A 23,338-nucleotide genomic window follows, 5' to 3' on the forward strand; every position below is an offset into this window, starting at 1 on the left:
TCCTTGCGGTTTTACCAAGTCACCCAAACTACTTTTCCTTGATTGCTAGTCTTATCGCTATTCCCAAACTAATAGCTTTGCACACTGAAATCATGTCTGTGTAAAAATTCATCTCTGTGACTCTGTCCTGTATAAATTTTATTAAAACTATTAAGCACTATGTGAACGGCAGCCATTGAAAAATAAGATGCTGACTGGTCGTTATTAAGATGGCACTCTAAATCTTAAACTGAATTTATAATGGTTTTAATACTCATGATTTAAAAACCGACTTTTAAGTTAGTGTGAAACAGAGTATAAAATGTTAAAATAGGTTGAAAGAGACATCACTTCAATCAATTATATATTTTTGTTTATGAAAGAAATATTTATCAAGTTAATAGAGTAAACGTTAAGGAGACCAAATGGGCAAAGTTTAGATTCCTCCCCCCGCCCCCACTTTGGATTACAATAACTGAATACCCCTACTCAATATATTCTAAGGGCATAAATCCTTCTAAAAGAGCAGATACGATTTCAACAACTGTGAGCCAGAATACATTTTTACTGGTTCCAAGGTTAAGTGGCATAGCAATATAGAGTATGACTCAAGAGATCTATATACATAAGAAAATTTAGTTAGTTGAACGTAATCTTTTACAATGTTTCCATAATATAACTTTACTAGAACTAAACTTGAATCATTCAAAGTTGTCCAACTGTATTCAGAAGCATCATACTTTGTGGCATCTACATTACAGTCGTGTAGAGGACTTATGGTCAGGACTTAATAACGCATGTGGGCCAGTTCATTAGATTTAAGGCAAAAACTTGGGCAGGCAGCATTTGGTCCTTTAGATTTGAGTATTCAATTTAAAATTTGAGCATTCAACATATTAAAAGCCACTTTTGAGTTCACATCTTCCTTGAGGGGAAACGAGCAACCCAACCTTCTCACAAGAAACTGTAAACTATTGAGTCACCACCGATCAGACTTTACAAACCTGTGCTGTCCACTGCATAACCTGGTTTGCCCGTCTAAAATTGCCGCCCACCACTTGTCATGCTTTTGCAAGTCCCTGGCACAGAATAAAGACGAGGAAGACATGGCAGTAACAGAGACCAACTTCTGATTCTTCTGACTCTTGTCTGGTTAAATCAATCATAGAGTACAAGTGGTTAAGGTGCCAGGACCCTTGCCCGTGAAGGCGATAATAATAGCACTTTGCCAATATTAAGCCCTCTTTTAAATCGCCCTTGCTCAAAGAAAATCTCACCCAAAGAAAAGGCTGGTGTTATTTAATCCAAATAGTTGCCTTCTCAGCATCAAAATGGGTTTTAAAACTCAAATTTTTTTATTGTCTAATTGGGAGACTGTCGGCAAGTACTTCTGAATGGGTACCTAAACCAACGGGCTCCTTTACTAAATTATTGAACTTTTAATATGTGTTACAGACTATTCTAAACACTTTATACATATTACCTAATTTAACCCAAATAATGTAAGGTGCCATTATTATCTGCGTTTGGCAGTTGAAAAACAGACATCAAAAAGGTTGTCTACAGTCAAATAATCAGAAAGGATTCAGCCAGGATTTGAATCTAAAACTCCAAAGCATTCCCTCTTAACAACTAGATTATGACTCCTGTCATAATTAAGAGAATGTTATCTTTTAAGAAGATTAAGTAGCAACTCAATCAAAATATTTCAGAATGTCAGCAGCACTATTCACAATAGCCAAAAGGTGGAAGCAATCCAAGTGTCCATCAACAGATGAATGGATAAACCAACTGTGGTACAGACATACAAATGGAGTATTATTCAGTCTTAAAAAGAAAGGACATTCTGAAACATGCTACAACGTGGATAAACCTACAGGACATTATGCTAAGAGAAACAAGTCAGTCATAAAAAGACAAAATACTGTATGATTCTACTTATATGAGGTAGCTAGTAGGGTTTCCAGGTGGGAATTCCTGCCCGTTCTCAGGAATTTTTTTCGCTTTCCCGTTCCCGAATCCCGAGAAAAGTTGGCTGGGAAATCCGGAAAATTGGCTCCTAGAACCCAGTAATAGCCACAATGGGAAATAAACATACTACTCACAATGTATCTCTTAGACATAGCAGTCAAATTAATAGAGACAGAAAACAGAATTGAAAACTGGTGGTTGCCAGTGTCTGGGGAGAGGGAGACACGGGAGAGTTACTGCTTAATGGGTATAGAATCCAGCTTTGGAAGATACAAAATGTTCTGGATATGGATGTGATGATGGTTGCACAACAGTGTGAACGTACTTCGTATCACTAAACTGTACACTTTAAAACAGTTAAAATAATAAATTTTACATTATGAGTATTTTACCACAAAAATTTTAAAGTACACAATTTACTATGTTTTTTAAATTCATAGGCTACTAACCTCTTAAAAATAAGTCAAAATTGTTTCTACAATATACATTAAAGTAAAAATTTACAAGATTTCAAAATATATTTTCCAATGTATTCCAAAGGACAAACTCTGTACCAGGAGCATAGATTTGGTGTGGGGTCCAAACACCAAAACATTATTGTCATTTTTTCCCTTGTGGAACCCAGGCTAAAATATGAGAAACTGTCATAATTTATAACCTCAAAATTTTCAGGGGGAAAAAAACTTACTTCCATTTAAAACTATGTGTTCCTTCATGTAGAGTAATAAATTAACTAAACAAATCAAAACAAGCAATTCCAGGAGGAAATAAAAAAAATTATTTTCAAATGAGTTTTGTTAATTTGTAAAATAACATCCATAAATTGTTACTAAAACACAAAGCAAACAGAAAGGGAAAACAAACTATTTCATAATTCCTTAAAGAAAGAACTCCGTTGGCAACAGAATATAAGGCTAAATAATGGGTCTGACCTAATCAATTCCTACGGTTCGTTGTTCACAGAGTTTCTTATAAAGACACGTATTTCCCAATCTTCCAATCAATTTAACTTGCATTTATTTAATAAGTTTGCTCTGTGCCAGAGACCATGCTGGGAACAGACCAAAAATAACCTTTCCTGTTCAATATGCAGTTTGCCAACTTCATAGAAAGTGTCACATGATAGGTCACATCACTAAAAATGTATCTGTTTTTCTTTATTCCTTCTCTCCACTAATATCATACCAACACTGGAAGCAATCATAAATATAATATTATATCCCACTGTGCCTGTATATGTGTGTTTACTGCTATACTTGCACCAATAAAGTATAAGCCAAATAAGGAACAGTCAACATTTATATTGTGAGGAACCATTTTCTTCTATCTTATCTTTCTAAACTAAATTTTAAGCTCTTACAGGTACTACCGTGTTTCCCCAAAAATAAGACCTAGCCGGACCATCAGCAATAATCAGCATCTTTTGGAGCAAAAATTAATATAAGACCGGGTCTTATTTTAATGTAAGACTGGGTCTTTAATATATAACATAATATAATATAATATAATATAATATAATATAATACCCGGTCTTATATTAAGTTTTGCTCCAAAAGACGCATTAGAGCTGATGGTCCAGTTAGGTCTTATTTTCGGGGAAACACAGTAATTATAGCCCCTTGTCTGGGTCCTTCTATATGAACAGGTACATCAAAAAACAAATAATAACAATAAAATCTGGCTAGATAATATATAATATTACCTAAAAAGTTAAGCATACCCCCCCCAAAAGGGCAATGTAAGTTCAGTTAATCACACAACTAAGAAACAGTGACATAATTCACAAACAAATCAGAAGATCAGTTACAAGCCTTCAAAAAGAAGAGTCTGGGATAGTAAATAAACAATATGAAACAAATTTAGCCAGTCAAGAGGATTACAGAAACGCCATCGAGTTTCACTAATTCATGATCAGTTCATAATCTAGTTTTATTTACTTATAATCAGAAAGTAACAGGATCATTACTTATTTTCTTACGCTGTACAGACCACATGCCTATCCATTTTGACATGACACAGAATATCATAATCTAACATAATCACCCATGTTTCCATGGAGACTGAAATTTAAAACCACAGTAGATGACAATGCTGATAAATACAACAAATAGCTAAAATTTCACTGTGTCATCTAGAAACCTAAGAACCTGCTTTCCACGGGAAGCCTTCTACATGGAGAGAAGCAATAAAAAATTGAATAAACAAATGTTATGCATCCATAAATGCAGGTAAACACACACACCCACACACACACACCAATGAGCATTACGGTGAGTCTTACAGAAGGAAATCAAAAGAAAAGCTCCTTATCTTGAAACAGAACTCTAATAAAGATTTATTAACAACAACTGTTGGACAGCCTCATTTACTTCCCCCATAAACCGAACCACAACAAACCAGAAGACATGTTTGATAGATGGATAGGTGGTTGGCTGTAAGGTAGAATCTACTTTAAATTAGTAGTATTATTTGCTACAGAAAGTGCCTAATCAACAGATGATTATTAAATGGATTTTATCTGTCCCAGACAGGACAAAGAGTTCAGACATAGCTGGCTGATTCTTAATAGCTGAGGTGGGTGAAAAATGGATAAAGCTGGTATGTTCCTATACCACTAACAGGATGCCACAGACTTTTGGCAGCCCACCTCTTGCTTTAAATCCTTTGAAGATTTTCTATTGTTCTCCAGATAACATTTTAAATCATCATTATGAACCAAAGGCCCCACTAGGTCTGTCTGCAGCCTCTCCCACGCTCTCTTCATGCCCAATACCACTAGTACTCCAACCCCCTCAACTCCTACCCATCCTTCAGACCGCAGGTAGATGGCTTCCTCTAGTACGGATTTTTCCCTGATCACCCAGTACATATAGAGTAGGCAGCCCTGACATGCGCTCATAGCACCCATACTTTTCCTGTGGAGCACTTACCCCAACTATAACTGTTTTTATTTAATCTAGTGTTTCCCAACAAAACTAAGTTTACCATAATCTACCAATCTACGAAATCAAGCCCTGGGTACCCAGCAGCTGATTCAAACTGCTCAGTATTTATTAAGTCAATAAATTTGAGCCTAGACCTGTACCTTTAACTATGTTCCACTAACTTGGCTTCTGGTTTTAACCTCACCCTGCATAGCTGAAAAGGGAACCCACGTAAAATTACACTTTCAGGTTTCTGAACGACAAATTTAGATTATGAAATACAAACTTTCCTACAGCTCTAGCCACTCTTGCATATTTTCAATGTATTGAATTCAAATCTTTTCATTCCACCCTCCATTTTAAAGTTCTCAAAAATCAATAACTTACTTAAAGCGGGCAAGTACTGTGAATAGGAAGGTCAGAGAAACTCAAAGGTTAAACAGTTAAAACCAATTATCATTTTCTACCTATCAGATTGATCAAGATGAAAGTTTGACAACTAAAATTCTCAAGAGTATCATCTTTAGGTACCTTCAGACATTGGTAGTTAAAATGTAAATTAATGCAACCTCTTAGAAAAATAATTTAGCAATATCTATGAAAAATGCAAACGCACAAATCCCTTGACCCTGCAAATTTCACTTCTAGGAATTTATCCTATTGCTATAGCCTCATAAATGCACAAAGAATTCACTAAGGATATTCATAGCAAAATCAAGAAAGAAATGACTAAAGAAATCATGATACATCCATACAATCCAATACTCTACAGCTGTTCAAATGAGATAAAGATTTATATACTGATATGGAAAAATATCTAAGACATAGTGTTAAGTTGCACACGTACATACAAAAACATACAGTAAATAGCTCTACTTTGGGGAAGATTAAGAAAGCAGCTGGCAGGATGGTGTCGAGAGTTACTGAAAAAGAATTAAGTCATAAAGGGGCAATATATGAGTTCTATATTAAATGATTAGCTGCAAAGTGCTTCTGGGTAGTGCTGACTTGGTGCTCCACCAATATAGTTTATCCATCGTCTATCCTGTTTCAATGTTTGGTAAAACAACAACTACTCCACCTAGGCCCAGACAAATGGTCATCTTTCCCAATCTAAAAAGCTAAGGCAATTCAAGTTCCTGAAATAATTTTAGAAACCTTGATTTTGGTATATGTAACAAATGAATTTTTAAATCTTGAAAAGAACAAATTTCATCCTAGACCATCAGACCACTAAAAAAACTGTTGACTCTAAGAGTTGTATAAGCACACACATCACACTGCTTAGTCACATTATGCTTCTAGATTTGGATTTGAGACTAAAACATTGTGCACTTTTAAGAATATTACTTACATAATACTAACTAGTTTCTTATGACCTAAGCACTGTTCTAAAATCTTATTATGTATCTCATCTAATCTTCAAACCAACCCTATAAGGTAAGTTAGCCCCATTTACCAATGAAACAACAATTAAATGCACTCAAAAAAATGCACTGAAATTATTCAGCAATCCCAGGACCCATACTGTGGTCCCTAAATAACGCTTTGCCAATAAAAGCAGGAAATACATTTCACTATATATGAATCAAACCATTACGCTATATATCTTAAACTTAACCAGTGATGTATTATCAATTATTTCTCAATAAAACTGGGTATGTAGGGGATAAATCACATTTTTTAAAAAGGCAGGAAATACATAAGATAAGCCTGGAACATCTTATCATGATAGAATGCAAGAAAGCTATTAAAAAACTACGAGTGTTATATCCAAAGGAGACAAGCAACCCTACAAGAGGCTGGCACTGGCCAAACAGGATGAAAAAGAATGACTACAATGGTCTTGAAACACAAACATGTAAAAACCCATAAATTCATAAAAATACATTCTAAAAGAGGTTGCTAAAGAACTAATTCAGGTAACAAAGGAGAAAAATTAAGCACGTATCCTGTTTTTGCCTATTTGAACTGTATTTCAGAGTCACCAATGGTTGATGAAGGAAGTTCTTATACAATAAATGCTCAAACTTCAGGGTGCCTCTGAATACCGACGGCTTGTTAAAACATAGATTACTGGCTCCTACCTATGTAACTTCTAATGTAGGTCTGGGCTAAGGCCCAAGATTTTGCATTTCCAACAAATTATCAGGTAACACTAATGCTGCAGTCTGGGGACCACACTTTAAAGAATCTGTTACAGAAGATTTCTGGATAATCAGCACAGAAAGAAGAATTAGAAGTTCACCATTCTGCACGATTCCGCTTACCACTGGGGGAAGCTGGCAAATAGTAAACGGGATCTCTGTTTTATTTTTTACAAGTGAATGTGAATCTGCAAATTATCTAAAAATAAACAGTATTTTTAAAAATTTCATATTAAGACCTCTAGCTTCAGGGCTAAAAAAATCACTATACAAGTGCTCCCAGAAGAGGGTGACTGAAAGAAACTCCACATTCTCTACATACCTTGCTTCCCTGAAAATAAGACCTAGCCAGACCATCAGCTCTAATGCATCTTTTGGAGCAAAACATTAATGTAAGACCCAGTATTATATTATATTAGGCCGGGTCCTATATTATATAAGACCAGGTATTATATACATGATATGATATGATATGATATGATATATGATATGATATGATATATGATATGATATGATGATATGATATGATATGATATGATATGATATGATATGAGACCCAGTCTTATTTTAACGTAAGACCGGGTCTCATATTAATTTTTGCTCCAAAAGACACATTAGAACTGATGGTCCAGCTAGGTTTTATTTTCAGGGAAACATTTATAGACATTAATAACAATTTCATTAACTCCAAAAGGATCTTAAAGCAAAGTTTTAAAAACTAAAACAATTACTACAATAATTTAGGCAAGATTAAATAAAACCAAATTAATGAAAAGCATTCATGGTCTCTATTAATCTGAGAGCACTTCTCACATTTTCTGATGTCAGTACCTCTATATACTTTTATAATTATTGAGAACTCCAAAGAGCTTTTGCTTATAAATATCTACCAATATTTATCTTATTAGAAAATCAGAGGAATTGAAAAAATACGTTAGTTCATTCAAAAGCAACAGAAAAACATTACATGTTAACACAAACAACATTTGTTAAAAAAATATATTCCCAAAACTTAAAAAAGGTGAGAAGAATCATACTGTTCTACACTTTTGTGAATCTCCAGCTCAACAGAATATATCTGGATTCTCATATCTGCTTCTCTATGAAATATACCATGATATATTGTTTTGGTCGAAGTAATAAAAAAAAGCAGGCCTTGCCCAAATATAAAGCTGGTAAGAGAAAAGTATTTCAATAGCCTTTAAAGATAATTGTGAATATCCTTCTTTGAAACTACATGAAAACCAACGAGTTGTGGTTTTTAAAAGATTCTAAATTAGTAACGTGATATCTGAAAACCTCAATTAACTTTTAACATTGTGTCACATTAAAATCCTTTGGTCTACCATGCTCTTTGAATGAGCACAATTTTGTAACAGCATTCACTGGTCTTTTGGAAAAAAGGTTCACTGAGTTACCCAGACATTCAGTTGTTGAAACATTTTATTAGGCAGTATTGAAAACCACATCTGTAAATATCACTAGTGATTTCATTGGATAAGTGTTAAATGGTGCTCTATGAAAAAAGCAGCTGGTTTCACTCACAACTCAATCAGATAAGCTTATTTCCTCGAGAATAGAATGTTCAGTACATAGTACTTTATGTATACTTTTCATTTTGTCACACGTATTATTAAGGAGATATGTACTCACATCCAACATCGTATTTAACACCAAAAGACTGAAAGCTTTCCCCCTAAGATCAGGAACAACAGAAGGATGTCCACTTTCACCACTTTTATTCAACACAGTATTGGGAATTGTAGCTATACCAACTGACAAGAAAAAGAAATAAGAGAAAGGAAGGGTAAAATGATCTCTGTTCATAGATGACATAATTTTTCTTGTAGAAAACCCTAGAGTCCAGAAAAAACTTTTAGAGCTAATAAACATATTCAGCAAAGTTGCAGGATACAAAATCAACATTCAAAAATCAGTTGACTTTCCATAAATTAACAATGAACAATCCAAAAAGGAAACTAAGAAGACAATTCCATTTATAACTATATCAAAAACAATAAAATACTTAGGAATAAATTTAACCAAGGAGATGTAAGAACATACACTGAAAATTACAAAACACTGCTGAAAGAAATGAAAGACATAAATAAACTGAAATATACCCCATGTTCATGAATCAGAAGACTTACATTGTTAAGATAACACTACTCAAAGCAACCTACAGATTAAAGACAATCCCTATCAAACTCCCAAAAGCATTTTTGCAGAAAAAGAAAAACCCATCCTAAAATTCATATAGATTCTCAAGTGACCCCCCAACAGCCAAAACTATCTTTAAAAAAAGAAAACAAAATTGGAAGATGCATATTTTGTAATCTCAAAACTTACTAGATGGCTACAACAATCAGAATACCTTGAACAGGTTTGGACTGTGTGGGTCTACTTAGATGCTATTTAGAAAAGAAAAAAAAGATACTGTAAATGTATTTTCTCTTCCTTATGATTCTCTTAAAAACATTTCCTTACCTCTAGCTTACTTTATTGTAAGAATGCAGTATATCATACATATAACATATAAAACATGTGTTAATTGACTATTCATCTTATTGGTAAGGCTTCCAGCCAACAGCAGGCTATTAGTCAGGTTTTTGGGGAGTCAAAAGTTATTTGTGGATTATTGACTGCACTAGCAGTCGGTGCCCCTGAATCCTGCATTATGTAAGGGTCGAATGTCGTACGACACAGGCATATGTACAGACATAAACCATGGACTACAATACAGAACCCAGAAATAAACCCTTACATAGTGACACCAGTCATTATGGAAATGCAAATTAAAACCACAGCCACACCCACTAGGACGGCTTTTTCAAAACAAAACAAGCATGTGCAGAAACTGGGACCCTGTGTACTGAAAGTGGGAATATAAAATGGTACAGCTGCTGTGGAGAACAGTGTAAAAAATTACAGATAGTACCATATGATTGAACAATTCCTCTTCTGAACACAACTGAAGAAGGGACTCAGACAGGATTTGTACATCCATGTTCATCATAGCAGCATCATTCACAATAGCCAAAAGGAGGAACCAACCCTAGTGTCATCAACAAGTGAATAAAATGGAATATTATTCAGTTTTTAAAAGAAATTCTGACACATGCTACAACATAGATGAACCTAAAAGACATTGTTAAGTCAAATAAGTCAGATACAAAAGAACAAATTGTAATAATTTCACTTATAAGAGATACCCACAGTAGTCAAATTCATAGAGACAGAAAGTATGAAGAGTGGTTGCCAGAGTCTGAGAAGTTATTGTTTAATGAGTATGTAGTTGGGGAGATATTGTTTAATTGGTTTGGAGTTTTAGTTTAGGAAAATGAAAAAAGTTCTGGAGATGGATGGTGATGATGGTTACAAAATAATGTAAATGGACTTTATGCCACTGAACCACATATACAATTAAAAAATGGCTAAAAGGGTAAATTTATATTAAATTTATGTTTACCACAATAAAAATAAAAAAAAAGGTTAAAATGTTAAACTTTATGTGCATTTTATCATAATGAAAAAATGCGTGTACACATGCACATGCACACACAGACATGCACTCAAGGATCAAGATTTAACAAAATTAATAATTTGAGCTGCATTGATGACCACAGTCAGAAAGTGATGTATTTTTTAAGCTGTGAATGTGCTGTATGAAAAAGACAGTGACTACTAGTATAGTTTGGTACCTCTGCCTTGATTAATGATTAGGCACATCAGTTTTTGCCTATGTTTGCCTTTATACCATCAAAGCACACATCAACACAGTGAAGAGAGGAGAATGTCTTATTAGCGTTATGAAAATAATTTACCTTGCGGACCCTATAACCCTTAAAAGGGTCTTGGTGATCCACCCACCGGGATCTGCTGACCACACTTAGAATCATTTCTCTAAGAATAAATAAATACGGGAATAACAGAAAAATGATAAAACTGAAAAAGCTGAAATTTTTTCCAAGTCCTTCTCAATAAGGGAAATGTTTATAACTAAAGTTCATTATTTGCCTTAAGATATCAGCAGTTCTTAAATCAGGCCTATCTTTGAAAGAAACAGCAAATGTTGTGCAATATTCCTTTCAGCTCTAAAAGTCTCAGATTCTGTACTCCAACATTCATTCAATAACTCATAAATATGTATTTACTAAGTATCTAGTGTGAGTTAGATTCTAAAGGAACAAAGGAATAGGCTCAGTCCTCCAGTAATAATAAACAACACAGAGCCACTAAAATACAATATGGTAAGTGCCATAAGAGTAATAAAATGTACTTGGGAGGTGGCACCACAGAAAATGGGGAGCATACAGAGAATCGTTAAATTTGAAGATAAGCATTAAAATGGAGTCTGGAGAGCAAAAAGAAAAAGGAAGAAAAGTGAACAGAGTCTAAGGGACCTGTGGAACACCACCGAGCCGACAAATATATACACATTATAAGAATCCCAAACGAAGAAGAGAGGAGGGTACATAAAGACTATTTGAAGGAATAATGATCAAAAACTCCCCCAATTTTAGGAAAGACATGACTATAAACCCAAGAAGCTCAACGAACTCCAAATATAAACTCAGAAATCCACACTGAAACACATTCTGATCAAACTGTCAAAGAATTTTGAAAGTGGCAAGAAGTGTCTTTTCATGATGTACAAGGGAGCCTTAATAAGATTAACAGCCAACTTCTCACCAAAAACTATGCAAGCCAGAAGGCAATGAGATGCCACATTTAAACCACTAAAAGAAAAAAAAAACTGTCAACCAAGAATTTTACATCTGGCAAAACTACACTTGATTAATAAAAAAGAAATTAAGACATTTCAAATTAAACAAAAGCTGAAGGAGTTTGTCACCAGTAGACATATACTACAGGAAATGCTAAAGGGAATCCTTCAGACTGAAATGAAAGGACAGTAGAAACTAACGAGAAGCCACGTAAAGAAATAAAGAACATCAGTAAAGGTAACTACAAAAATAAATATAAAAACCAGTATTAATTTACTTTTTGGTTTGTTACTCTTTGTTTCCTGTATGATTTGAAACACAAATGCATAAAACAATAATTGTAAGTCTGTTAATAGGCACATAACATGTAAAGATATAAATTGTGAAAAATACCATATAGAGGAGAGAAAACTATATAGGTACAGAGTTTTTGTATACTATTGAAGATTAAGTTCCGATCAATTCAAACTAGACTGCTACAAATTTAGGATGTTAACTAGAATTCAAAATAAATAAATAAATAATGTCCCCAAAATAGGATTAGGGACTATGGATGGACAATTAACTCTTCATGGAGAGACTTGGGAAAGCTGCAGAGAGGAGTTGACCGCAGAGCTTGGAGGCTAAGGGACAGAGTAGAAATACAAACAGGGAAGAGTATATAAAAACACACAGACAGATAAAATTGCAAGCTTAATATTTTTATTAGGGAACAAGTCACATAACATAAAATTAACCAGGTTAAAGTGTATAATTCAGGGGCATTTAGTGCATCTACTTCCAAAACATTTTTTTCCCCTCCCCAAAGATGATCTCATACTCACTAAACAGTCATTCATTCCCCATTTCTTCTGAACCCCTACCCACTAGCAACCACCTTCTGTCTCTGTGGATTAATCTATTCTGAATAGTTCATATAAACAGAATCATACAATATGTGACCTTTTGTGTCTGGCTTCTTCACTTCATGTTTCTGAGACTCATTTACATTGTAGCATGAACCAGCACTTCATTTCTTTTTATGGTTGAATAATATTTCATTGCATGGATACACCGCACAAATCCATTCACCCATTGATGACCATTCAGGTTGTTTCCACCTTTTGGGTACTGTGAATAGCACTGTTATAAGCATTCTTATCAACAACCTTGAAGTTTTGAGCTTAGCCAACTGGTGGGCAGTAAATCCTTTCACTGAAATAGGAAGGACAGAAAGAGCAACAGGAAAGTGGAATGGGAGTGGGTAAATGACATAAAATGTTGCTTTGCAAAGCTGAGTTTGAGGTGCTCAACAAATACCATTCAGTGACACTGAGAATGGGACTAAAAAAGGGATCACTGAGTCATCAGTATATTGATGACAGAAGTAAAATCTAAAGCATCAAATTATAAATACATAAAATGAAATTATTATTAATCATTAAGAGCTTTCTATGTGCTAGTTACAGAATATCAACTGCATTTTTAAAATTTTCAAATAACTTACCTGAATTAAATTCACAATAAATATTAGTTGATTTATCAAACTGTAGTAAATCTAGATAAAGTACTATATTACTCAGGGTTTTCCAAAAAAACCCCAGAATTAATAAGGGGTGAGTGCGTGTGTATGCATTTACATATAAAGAGAGTCTAATATTACAAGGAATTGCCTCATGTGATTATGGAAGCTGAAAAGTCCCAAAACCTGCAGTCAACAAGGAGGAGACCCAGAAGAGTTCATGATGTAGTTCCAGTCTGAAAGCCAGCAGGCTCAAGACCCAGGAAGAACCCATGTTCAGTCTGACTCCAAAGGCAGGAAAGAAAGCAGTCAGGCAGGAAGAGTTCCCTGTTACTTACAGGATGGTGAGCTTTTTTGTTCTATTCAGGCCTTCAACTGATTGGATGAGGCCCACCCACATTAAGGAGAATAATCTGCTGTACTCAGTCTACAGATTCAAGTGTCAGCCAGAAACACCTTCACAGACATACCGAGAATACTGTTTGACCAAATACCTAGCCAGTTCACGGTCCAGTCCAGTTGACACATAAAATTAGCCATCACCAGTGCTGTTCAAGAAAATAATTCATGATACTCTACTAAGAAAAGTAAGTTTTTTGATAGTTCAGCAAAAATATGGTCCTTGACTACCCAAACAAATTTCATTTGTTTTTAAGAATAATCAGTAAAATAGAATACAGTACACGATTTATGTAAACACTAAAGAGACAAAGTTTGTTAGAGAAGGTTTTTAAACCATGCGCTTGAAACAAAATTATGTTTTTGAACAGGACCAAAGTATGCCATAACAAAAATCCCAATGCAAACCACTTTATCAAATTACAATAATAATAATGATAATAATAGTAATAACAATAATTTTTTTTGTTTTGTCATTTTGCATAATGTCCTTCTCTTAACCTGTACTAGAATTAAATAAGATATATTTAGCACAAATTAGAAAGTTATTTTAAACTAAAATATGCATCTCATGATTGCCTATACAGAGCTTTACAAAGCATCGTGAATTGACACCTGAACAAGTTTGAGAACCACTTATTTAAATAATTAAATACATTTAGAATAAGATTGCAGTTCTCAGCCTAAGATCACCACCATAAAGAGGAGAATTCTCTTTAAGCTAATGTGTAAACTGACGTGATTAATTCCAAAAATACCGAAAAATTTTCCTGTAAATGACAAGTTGATTCCAGAGTTTATATGGAAAAACAAAAACAAAATAGAAATACACAAGAAAAAAAGAGCAATTTGCAGGGGGCAGGGTAGGAATGGGGGAGGGTGTCCTACCAGATATGAAAACATAACAAAGACTGTGATAGTGGTACATGAGTAGACAGACCAATGGAACAGAAAGACAGTCTAGAAATATACTAAATACATACAAACTTAACTTATGATAAAGGGAGCATTACAAATGGGTGGGGGTAAAAATGAACTTTAAAAAAATGGTGTAATACGTTAATGTCTACCACTTCTATCAGAGTCTCTTAAGTCACCAGATGAAACCATTAAGAAAATAACTAGAATATTTGGTAATATAACATTTTAAAATCTAGGAGAAAAAGACAACACATCCTAAATGTTCATCAATAAATGGATACATAAAATTTGAAGCATCCATAGAACACAATATAATGCAGTTATTTTTTTTTAAATGAGGCAACACCATGTGTACAAATATATAACAATCTAAGAGATATGTTAAAAGGAAAAAAAGCAAAGCACAGAGAAGTCTATATAATAATCTACCATTTGTCTAAACAAGAAGAGAAAGAAATTATAACAAGTATGTGACTGTATATGCACAGAAAATCTGGAAGAATACATAAACTGTTAACATTAATTCTGGGTATGGAAAATGGGTGGGCAAGGAAGAGGAACAGGAAGAAGCCTTACTCTTCCCTATATAACCTTTTTGTGTTTTGTAATATGTATGTATTATAACCTACTAAAATACATGTATGTGTATTTTTTTAAATGTACCTGGAAAACCCAAGCACTTAATATAAGCATGGTAAACTTTTTTTATTTCTCAGTTATTATAGATAGAAGGGACTAAGGAAACACTATTAAAAAGAACAAGATTAACAGGTGTCTGACAGCAGCCAAAAGTTATGCTAGAGAACAAAAAAAACCAAAAAACTAGATGACAGCAAGGTGATTAAATAAATAATTCATCATTATAATCCTCTTAATGCAATCTTAAATCACCTAAAGTTCTTTGGAGACATAAAACGTTAAAAGTTTGTCTAAAATGTATATCCTGCCTAATTCCAAAAAGGAGTTATGAACTGAAATGTTTAAAATGTCAAATACCACTTGTTTTACCTAAGACCACACTGTAATGATTAAAGCACAGTAAAAACAATGTCTATATATTTTATACAGTTCCTAGTAAATTCTGCTCATACCTCAAATCCCAAATCATGAGAAACCTTCCCGATTGCCTAAGTTGGTTAGTTTTCTAGTTATATTTGTCCTTTCTATGACTGTGCAGTTATTGTTTAATAGACTCAGTTTCCCTCTCTGATAATGTAAGTTCCATGAAGACAGCTATGGGCCTCTCATCTGCCGAATCATCCTTGGTCTAGCAACAGAGCAAGAGCTCAACAGGTATTTGCTGAATAAAGGAAACCAAGAAAAGAAACTTTTTCTTATAGACTTCAAATGAAAAACTCATTTTATCTAAAAAATACACCTGTATAATTATGAATTATCATATTGTTTCTTTAATGTAGGGGCACACATTTATTTTTATCAGAAATTTAAGGGCAATTTGCTTTTTTCATTTTTCCAGCGCAAACAATACCAAATCATCAATTTCTTTTTTTTGAGCTGTCCTTCAATTCTAATGTGCCATCTTGGACCCAAAAATCTCAAAATCATCATCAATTTTTAAAAAAGCTCTATGTCACAGCAAAGAACTTAAAATTACATTATAGGCAAAAGGGAAATTTCATGAATTCAATTTTAAGTTCACATTAAGTAGGAACTATTTGAGAGGGAACATGTTTGCTTAATTAAGGGAAAGCAATGTGTTCTAGCCTCTTGATCTAACTAGTATTAATTTATGGGGGATGTGATCTAGCATAGGGTCTGTGAATCCTTGGGGGTCCTCAAGACCCTTTAAAGGGAGCTGTAAAGTCAGAACTATTTTCACAATACTAAGACATTATTTGTCCTTTTCACTCTCATTCTCTCACATGTACACAGTGGTATATTCCAGAGGTCATGTGATATACAATACGCAAGACTGAATGCAAAAGTAGACAAGAATCCAGCTATTTTCAATTAAGACAGATATGAAAATTTGCAAAATGTAACAATCACTTCTTTCTCCAATAATTTTTAGCAAGTAGTTATTTTTCACTAAAAATGTTATGTTAACATAAAATCAATTTAGTATTGTAGTTTTAAAATAAATAATTAAATATTTTAAACGTTTTAATTTCTAGTACAACTACCAATAGCTATAACCCATAAAAATGAAGTATTTAGGGTCCTTCATAATTTTTGAGAGTAAAGGGATCTTTGAATCATACAGTCTAACAAACCCTGGTCTAGACCATGAGAATTTCTATGGACCTACCAATTTGATTTTCTCAACGAATAAATTTAAAATAAAAGACAGGGAATCCATAGAGGTAATGGGACTTAAGGAATATAATAATCAAAGGCAAAGAATGAACTTTACTTGGATCCTGATTCAAACAAATGACTAAGAAAGAACATAATGTGAGACAATCACGAAAACAAATACTGGATGGGTATTTAATGATATTTTAAGAAATTAACTTTTTTTAGTTGTTAACAGAGAGTACAAATGTTCAAGCTAGGTGATGACTACATGGGGGTTCATAAAAGTCATGCAGTTTGAGAACACCAAATACTTTAAAGTATAAGAACTTTCAAAATATAAACAGTTTAACTTATTTGTTCATTTCTAACTCTAAAAGAGAAGCAAATAACAGTATCAGACAATATAAAAGTCATTAACTGAATTGTCGATTCAAAATAGAATCCCTTCATTTTTAGGATTTATATTGCTGTTTTTAAAGCAAATAAAAAATTTCTTTGCCTTTTCTATTCTTCTAAAACCAAATAAATTAGAGCAACTAAGAATTCACAATACTTATTTTAGTGCTAAAAACCTAAAGCCACATTCATTAATATAAATGTTAATTTAACATATTTAAGAACCTTCATCAAAGGCAATACACTGGGGTTATGGAGGCTAAAACCTGAAAAAGAAAACCCACCACCTAAAGGAGCCCAGTCTACTACGTAACCAACACACAAGCCCCCCCATCCATAATATAAAGTGATAATTAGTTCCAAAAGATATCTAATATACAAGTTTACTGATAACAAAGTATTGATTTTAACATATGATTACGAATACAAGGGAAATCTACACTGTACATAATCTACCATTTAATTGTTGCCAATTTGAGGAAAAACAGTAACAAGAGTTCAAGGGTTTGGCTATTTGCATCCCAAGCTATTTTCACCTTAGCATCTTCACATATTCCCAGTGACTGAAATAGCTGGTTCAGAGAATTTTACTAAAGGTCACCTTACAGAGATGATTTCCCTCACCATCTTAACTATTTAAGGTTTTCCTCCTTTAATGGACTTAATGCAAAATTAACTGTTTATTTTTTTGCCTTCCCCATGAGACTATAAATTCTATGAAGGCAGGGATGAATTTTTCTTTTTATTTATTTTTTATTGAAATATATGTGACATATAAACACTTTGTTTTCTTTACCATTGCAATATCCAAGCCACATACAAAATATTGTATAATAAATACAGAGTGAATTAATACATTCTAAAAGGCTGAGGCAATATGAATAACATACAAGAGGCTGGTAAAAGATTCAATCAACTAGACTAGTGAAGACAGTAACTAATCAACTGCAAAGAACTTTCTCCTATTTTCTTCAATTCTTGCAGAGATCTTTTGCTGTCTGTGTGTAGAAAAGGGCCCAAATGTCAGCTTTGTTTTGTAAATTCTGATATGTTCATGATCAATATTTCCACAGCAATGTATGCTATATAATTTAATTATTGGTGTATAGTAATAGTTTTAAAATTTAGCCCAGTAGTGAGTCATTTAGAGTTTAAAACAATCACCTTCAAAAGATACTACTAAGAAAGTGAAAAGACAATGCACTGAATGAAAGAAAATATTAGCAAGTCATGAATCTAATAAGGGACTTGTATCTAGAATACATAAAGAACACTTACAACTCAATATAAAAAAGACAAATAGCCCAATATAAAAACAGGAAAGGATCTGACATTTTCCTTTGGAAAAAAGACATTTTTCCAGAAATGGCATACAAATGTCCAATAAGCACATAAAAATGCTCACCATCAGTTATCAGGGAAATGCAAATCAAAACCACAATGAGATACCACTTTATACCCAATAGGGTGGCCATAATTCAAACGACAGATAATAATAACAGGTGTTGGTGGAAATGTGGAGAAATTAGACCCTAATGTACTGCTATTAGGTATGTCTAATGAAGTAGTCACTGTGGCAAACAGCTGGCAGGTCCTCAAAAGGTTATATATACACAGAGTTCCTATATGACCTAGCAATTCTAGTCTTACGTATCTATCCAAGAAAAATGCAAACATGTTCACATAAAAACTTGTATGCAAATATTCATACCAGTACTACTCATAATAGCCAAAAGTGGAAACAATTCAATGTCTACCAACTGATGAAAGGAAAAATTTATATAATGGATTATTATTTGGCCATAAAAAGGAATGATGTATTAAATACATGCTACAACATGGATAAGCCCGGAAAACATTTATGCCAACCAAAGGAAGCCAATCACGAAAAGACCACACAGCATATGATTCCATTTAACGAAATGCTAAGCACAGGCAAATCTACAGAAACAAAGTAAATTAATGGTTGCCTAGGGCTAGGGAAGGTGGGATGATGGCTAAAAGGCATCGAGTTTCTTTCTGGGTGACAAACGTGTTCTAATACTGATTGTGGTGATGGTTTAACAACTATATGATACACTAAAAACCACTGAACTGTATACTTTAAATGGATGAATATAGTATGTTAATTATATCTCAATAAAGCCGGTACAGAACAACAAAATAATCACGCTATTGCATTTATCATGGAAACTATCACTACTTGGTCTTCATAAAGGCCAAATATAAATTCCCTCCAAACAGAAATTCTCTTTCTTTAAGGGAGGCAAAGATAAAGCAGGTGGAAAGAGAGGGGAAATCTTCATAACTAAATGATTATCACGTTTGACATGGCAATCAGTCAGTCAGGTAATATGTCTCACATATCATTTTACATACTCATTCTTATATCTTAAACAGTAATTTTTCCTACTAATATCACATTTTTGTCTTCTTTGAACACTTCAAGAAACTAAAGAACGCCTTAGTACAAAATGTTCAACCAATTTTCCTTAGTTTATTTCTTGAGTTCTTTATTTCAAACTTGATCAATTCCCTTCATAAACACTTATTGTGCAGAGATAATGTAAAGATTCTAGACATCACAGCCAGATGGCTAATACCATGCCTGACACTCAGTAAACAATTGTCATTATCACTCTGCTATAGGAGATGGAGGATCCTAAAATGATGAGCAGAACTGCAGAGTGGGAAGAATACAAAGGCTATGTTCTACAAAGGCACAGTCCTGTGTCAAGAAAAGGAAACCCTTGGCAGATAACCCCCGACGGAACCAAGAACTGCATCAGCAGCATCATGATGATCATTACCACCACCACCACCACCACCACCACCACCACCCTTACTACCACCACCACCACACGACCCTTACTACCACCACCACCATTACGACCCTTACTACCACCACCACCATTACGACCCTTACTACCATCACCACCATTACCATCCTTACTACCACCACCACCATTACGACCCTTACTACCACCACCACCATTACGACCCTTACTACCATCACCACCATTACCATCCTTACTACCACCACCACCATTACGACCCTTACTACCACCACCACCATTACCAGCCTTACTACCACCACCACCATTACGACCCTTACTACCATCACCACCATTACCATCCTTACTACCACCACCATTACGACCCTTACTACCACCACCACCATTACGACCCTTACTACCACCACCACCATTACGACCCTTACTACCATCACCACCATTACCATCCTTACTACCACCACCATTACCACCCTTACTACCACCACCACCATTACCACACTTACTACCACCACCACCATTATCACCCTTACTACCACCACCACCATTACCACCCTTACTATCAACACTATCATCACCCACCACTCTGACTAAAGCATCTATTTGTATGGCTTTAATTTTGTTCTATTTATAAAGCACTTTAACATATGGAAACATCCCCCAAACCATTTAATAACACATCTTATCATTTCCCCCATTTGTATCAAGCTTTTTTTTTAAATGAGAAATATAACACATTTCCTCTCTCCCTTATGGTAACCACTATCTTAGAATATGGTGTTAATCATTACAATGTTTATTTTAACTGTACAGGTACCTGTAAACAATATAGACTATTGTTTTCCATGTTTTCAAACTGTACTAAGCGGCATACTGGTGTGCACCTTGCGTTGTTAGCTCAACATTTTGCTTCTTTTTTAATTCAGTCATGTTTCATGTAGTTCTAGTTCATTCATGAAAACTGCTTGACAGTACTATATTGTATGAATATCACAATATATTTGTCTATACTCTAATGAGATGTTTAAACTGTTTATAATTTTGTTATTAACAGGCTACAATAAACATAATTCCTTCAGCGTAGGCACTAGTTTCTAGGATATATTCCTAGAACGAGAACTGCTAGGTCAAAGGATATGACACCTTCAACTTTATTAGAGGTTGCTCAGTTGATCTTTTTACACTCCAACCAGCAGTGAAGAAAATTCCTGTTTCTCCTCATCCTCACTAATTCTTGGTATTGTCATACTTTATAATTTTGCAAACTAAAGAATACAACGTGGTATCTCATTGGTTTATTTTTTCCTGATGAGTAAGGTTAAGTATCCTCTATTGACCTTTCAGGCTTCCTCTCATGTGAAATGCCTTTACCAGTATTGCCATTTTTCTATTGACACCATTTTTCTATGGATTTGTGGTAGCTCTTGAAGAGTCTGGAATTAATCCTTTATTGATTATATGTGTTTCTAAATATTGCTTCCAAAAAACAGGGAAACCTGTTGCTGATTTTGAAATCAGTGAGGTACAGAAGCGAAGACAACTGCAGCCTTCTCAAGTACTCAGCTATTTTCCAGGCCTTTAAATCTAGGTTTCTCAAACCTTTTTGGCCACTCACAGAGGATGAATTCCTCCCTGAGAGCCAATATACATACACTTACATATGAACTGAAAAACGAAGTTCTGAATCAATTTCATATACCCAACTAACCGCAAGCAAACACACAAGGACAGTTTCTCTCCATTCTACAGAGTCAATGCCACATTTGGCTCTCATATTAATACATATGGGTCAGTAAACAAGCATGTATTTTGATGAATAACGGTTTGTTAAAACCCTTAATCAATAAATAACCATCATATCGCTACATCAGATTGTCTGAAACAACAATTAGGAGTGCCCACTCTATCCAATGACTTAAGATTTAAGATTCAAACACAGACTAAGGAAATGAAATTTTTAAATTTTCAGTCGCACTAACATACAATCAGTTCTAACAAATAAAGCGGTTCTGCAGAAGAGAAATGATTCTAGATTATTTTAGTGACAACAGACTACTGCTCAAAAAAGTTAACTTCACTTACAGAAGCTCTATCGAAGGTTTTGCAAAAGAAAGACGCTGCCCTAGATGCTTATAATCGTAGAGCATGAAAGGACCTTAGCTTACTTAATCCAACTCCCTCATATTCAGGTGAGGCAACTGAAATCTAGAAATTAAGAAATTTGCCCAATCCAGGTCCTCTAAAATCTATAAATTCAGGGGTCTTTCCATCGCGTCACGCATCTTCTTTTAGACTCCCCAGTTCTAAAACTCTGATTCCTCTATTAATTTTACAAGATTGAGTCGATGTGTTATAGAAATGATGGCAGTTTTAACTCCCAATCCCACAGCAATCTTTCCCTTTCCACTTCCCTCTTTCTCCTCCCCAGTCTCCATTATTGATAGGCAGAATGAAAACAATACCTGACTGCTTGAAATTCTGGCCCTAATTAGGTGCGGAGACCGGAGCCCCTGGTTACTGTTTCTGTGCTAAATCGATAGTTCTTTTTTTAATCCTTCGCTCCTTTATTCAGCAATACCTACTACGTAAGCGCCGACTTTGCAGGAAGCGCAGTGCACGCTGCTCCTATCCCCGCGACCACCGAAGCCAGGGAGCCGGGGACGCCGGGTAGGGGGGTGCCAGGCAGCGGGATGACGGGGGAATGGGGCTCCGGAAAAGCGAGGCGGGGGGTCCCGGTGGCGCCAGTGAACAGGCCGGGTGGCTGGCGCGAGCGACTCACCTTTACGCAGCTCCCGCTCCCACACGGTGACGATGGGCCGCGAGTGCTTGCGGTGGTGGATAAGCCACAGAGACAAGGTCTGCACGCTCTGCTGCGAGTTGCTCAACTCCGACAGCTTCTTCTCCAGCGCCGCCTCTGAGAAGGCGGACATCCCTCCGACACCGCGCACACGCCGTCCCACGCGGTGGGGCTGAGGGGAGGAAAGTTTCGCCGCACTCGCCGCGGCCTCGCCCCCTCACCCCACCCTTCCCCACGCCTCACCACTGCTGCCACTACATCCAAGACCTGCCGCAAACCAGCAAGATGGCGTCCAGACGGACGTGACGTCACGGCCCACCCACTCCCCGTCCCCGGAAGGGGCGTGGCCAATAGGCCGGGCCCCCCCCCCGAGCGGAATAGGCGGGGCCGAAACTAGTGCAGGAGAAGTGGATGGGGGACGTGCTCCCTGGGTCTGAGCCAGGCGTGGGACGCGCGGTTTGCCCGGCCTAGAACCCTCCTGGGGAAAACTGTCTGTACCAAGAAAGAAGTGGTTCAAAATCTCTG

General features: G+C 35.3%; 1 protein-coding gene across 2 annotated transcripts in view; it reads right to left on the reverse strand.

The window, feature by feature from the left end:
- The window catches only part of RPRD1A (regulation of nuclear pre-mRNA domain containing 1A), a 60,716-nt gene extending 37,584 nt beyond the window's left edge, over positions 1–23,132 (reverse strand). The window contains exon 1 of one of the 2 annotated variants that reach the window (XM_033135716.1): positions 22,796–23,113. In XM_033135716.1, the coding sequence (XP_032991607.1) occupies positions 22,796–22,946 (151 nt within the window). In that variant the 5' untranslated portion in view covers positions 22,947–23,113. Of the gene's footprint in view, positions 1–22,795 lie in introns of both variants that reach the window. The other variant, XM_033135715.1, reaches the window with a different exon arrangement.
- Between the last annotated feature and the right edge of the window lie 206 nt (positions 23,133–23,338).

The sequence above is a fragment of the Rhinolophus ferrumequinum genome, chromosome 19 (genome assembly GCF_004115265.2).
Source record: "Rhinolophus ferrumequinum isolate MPI-CBG mRhiFer1 chromosome 19, mRhiFer1_v1.p, whole genome shotgun sequence".
NCBI lineage: Eukaryota > Metazoa > Chordata > Mammalia > Chiroptera > Rhinolophidae > Rhinolophus > Rhinolophus ferrumequinum.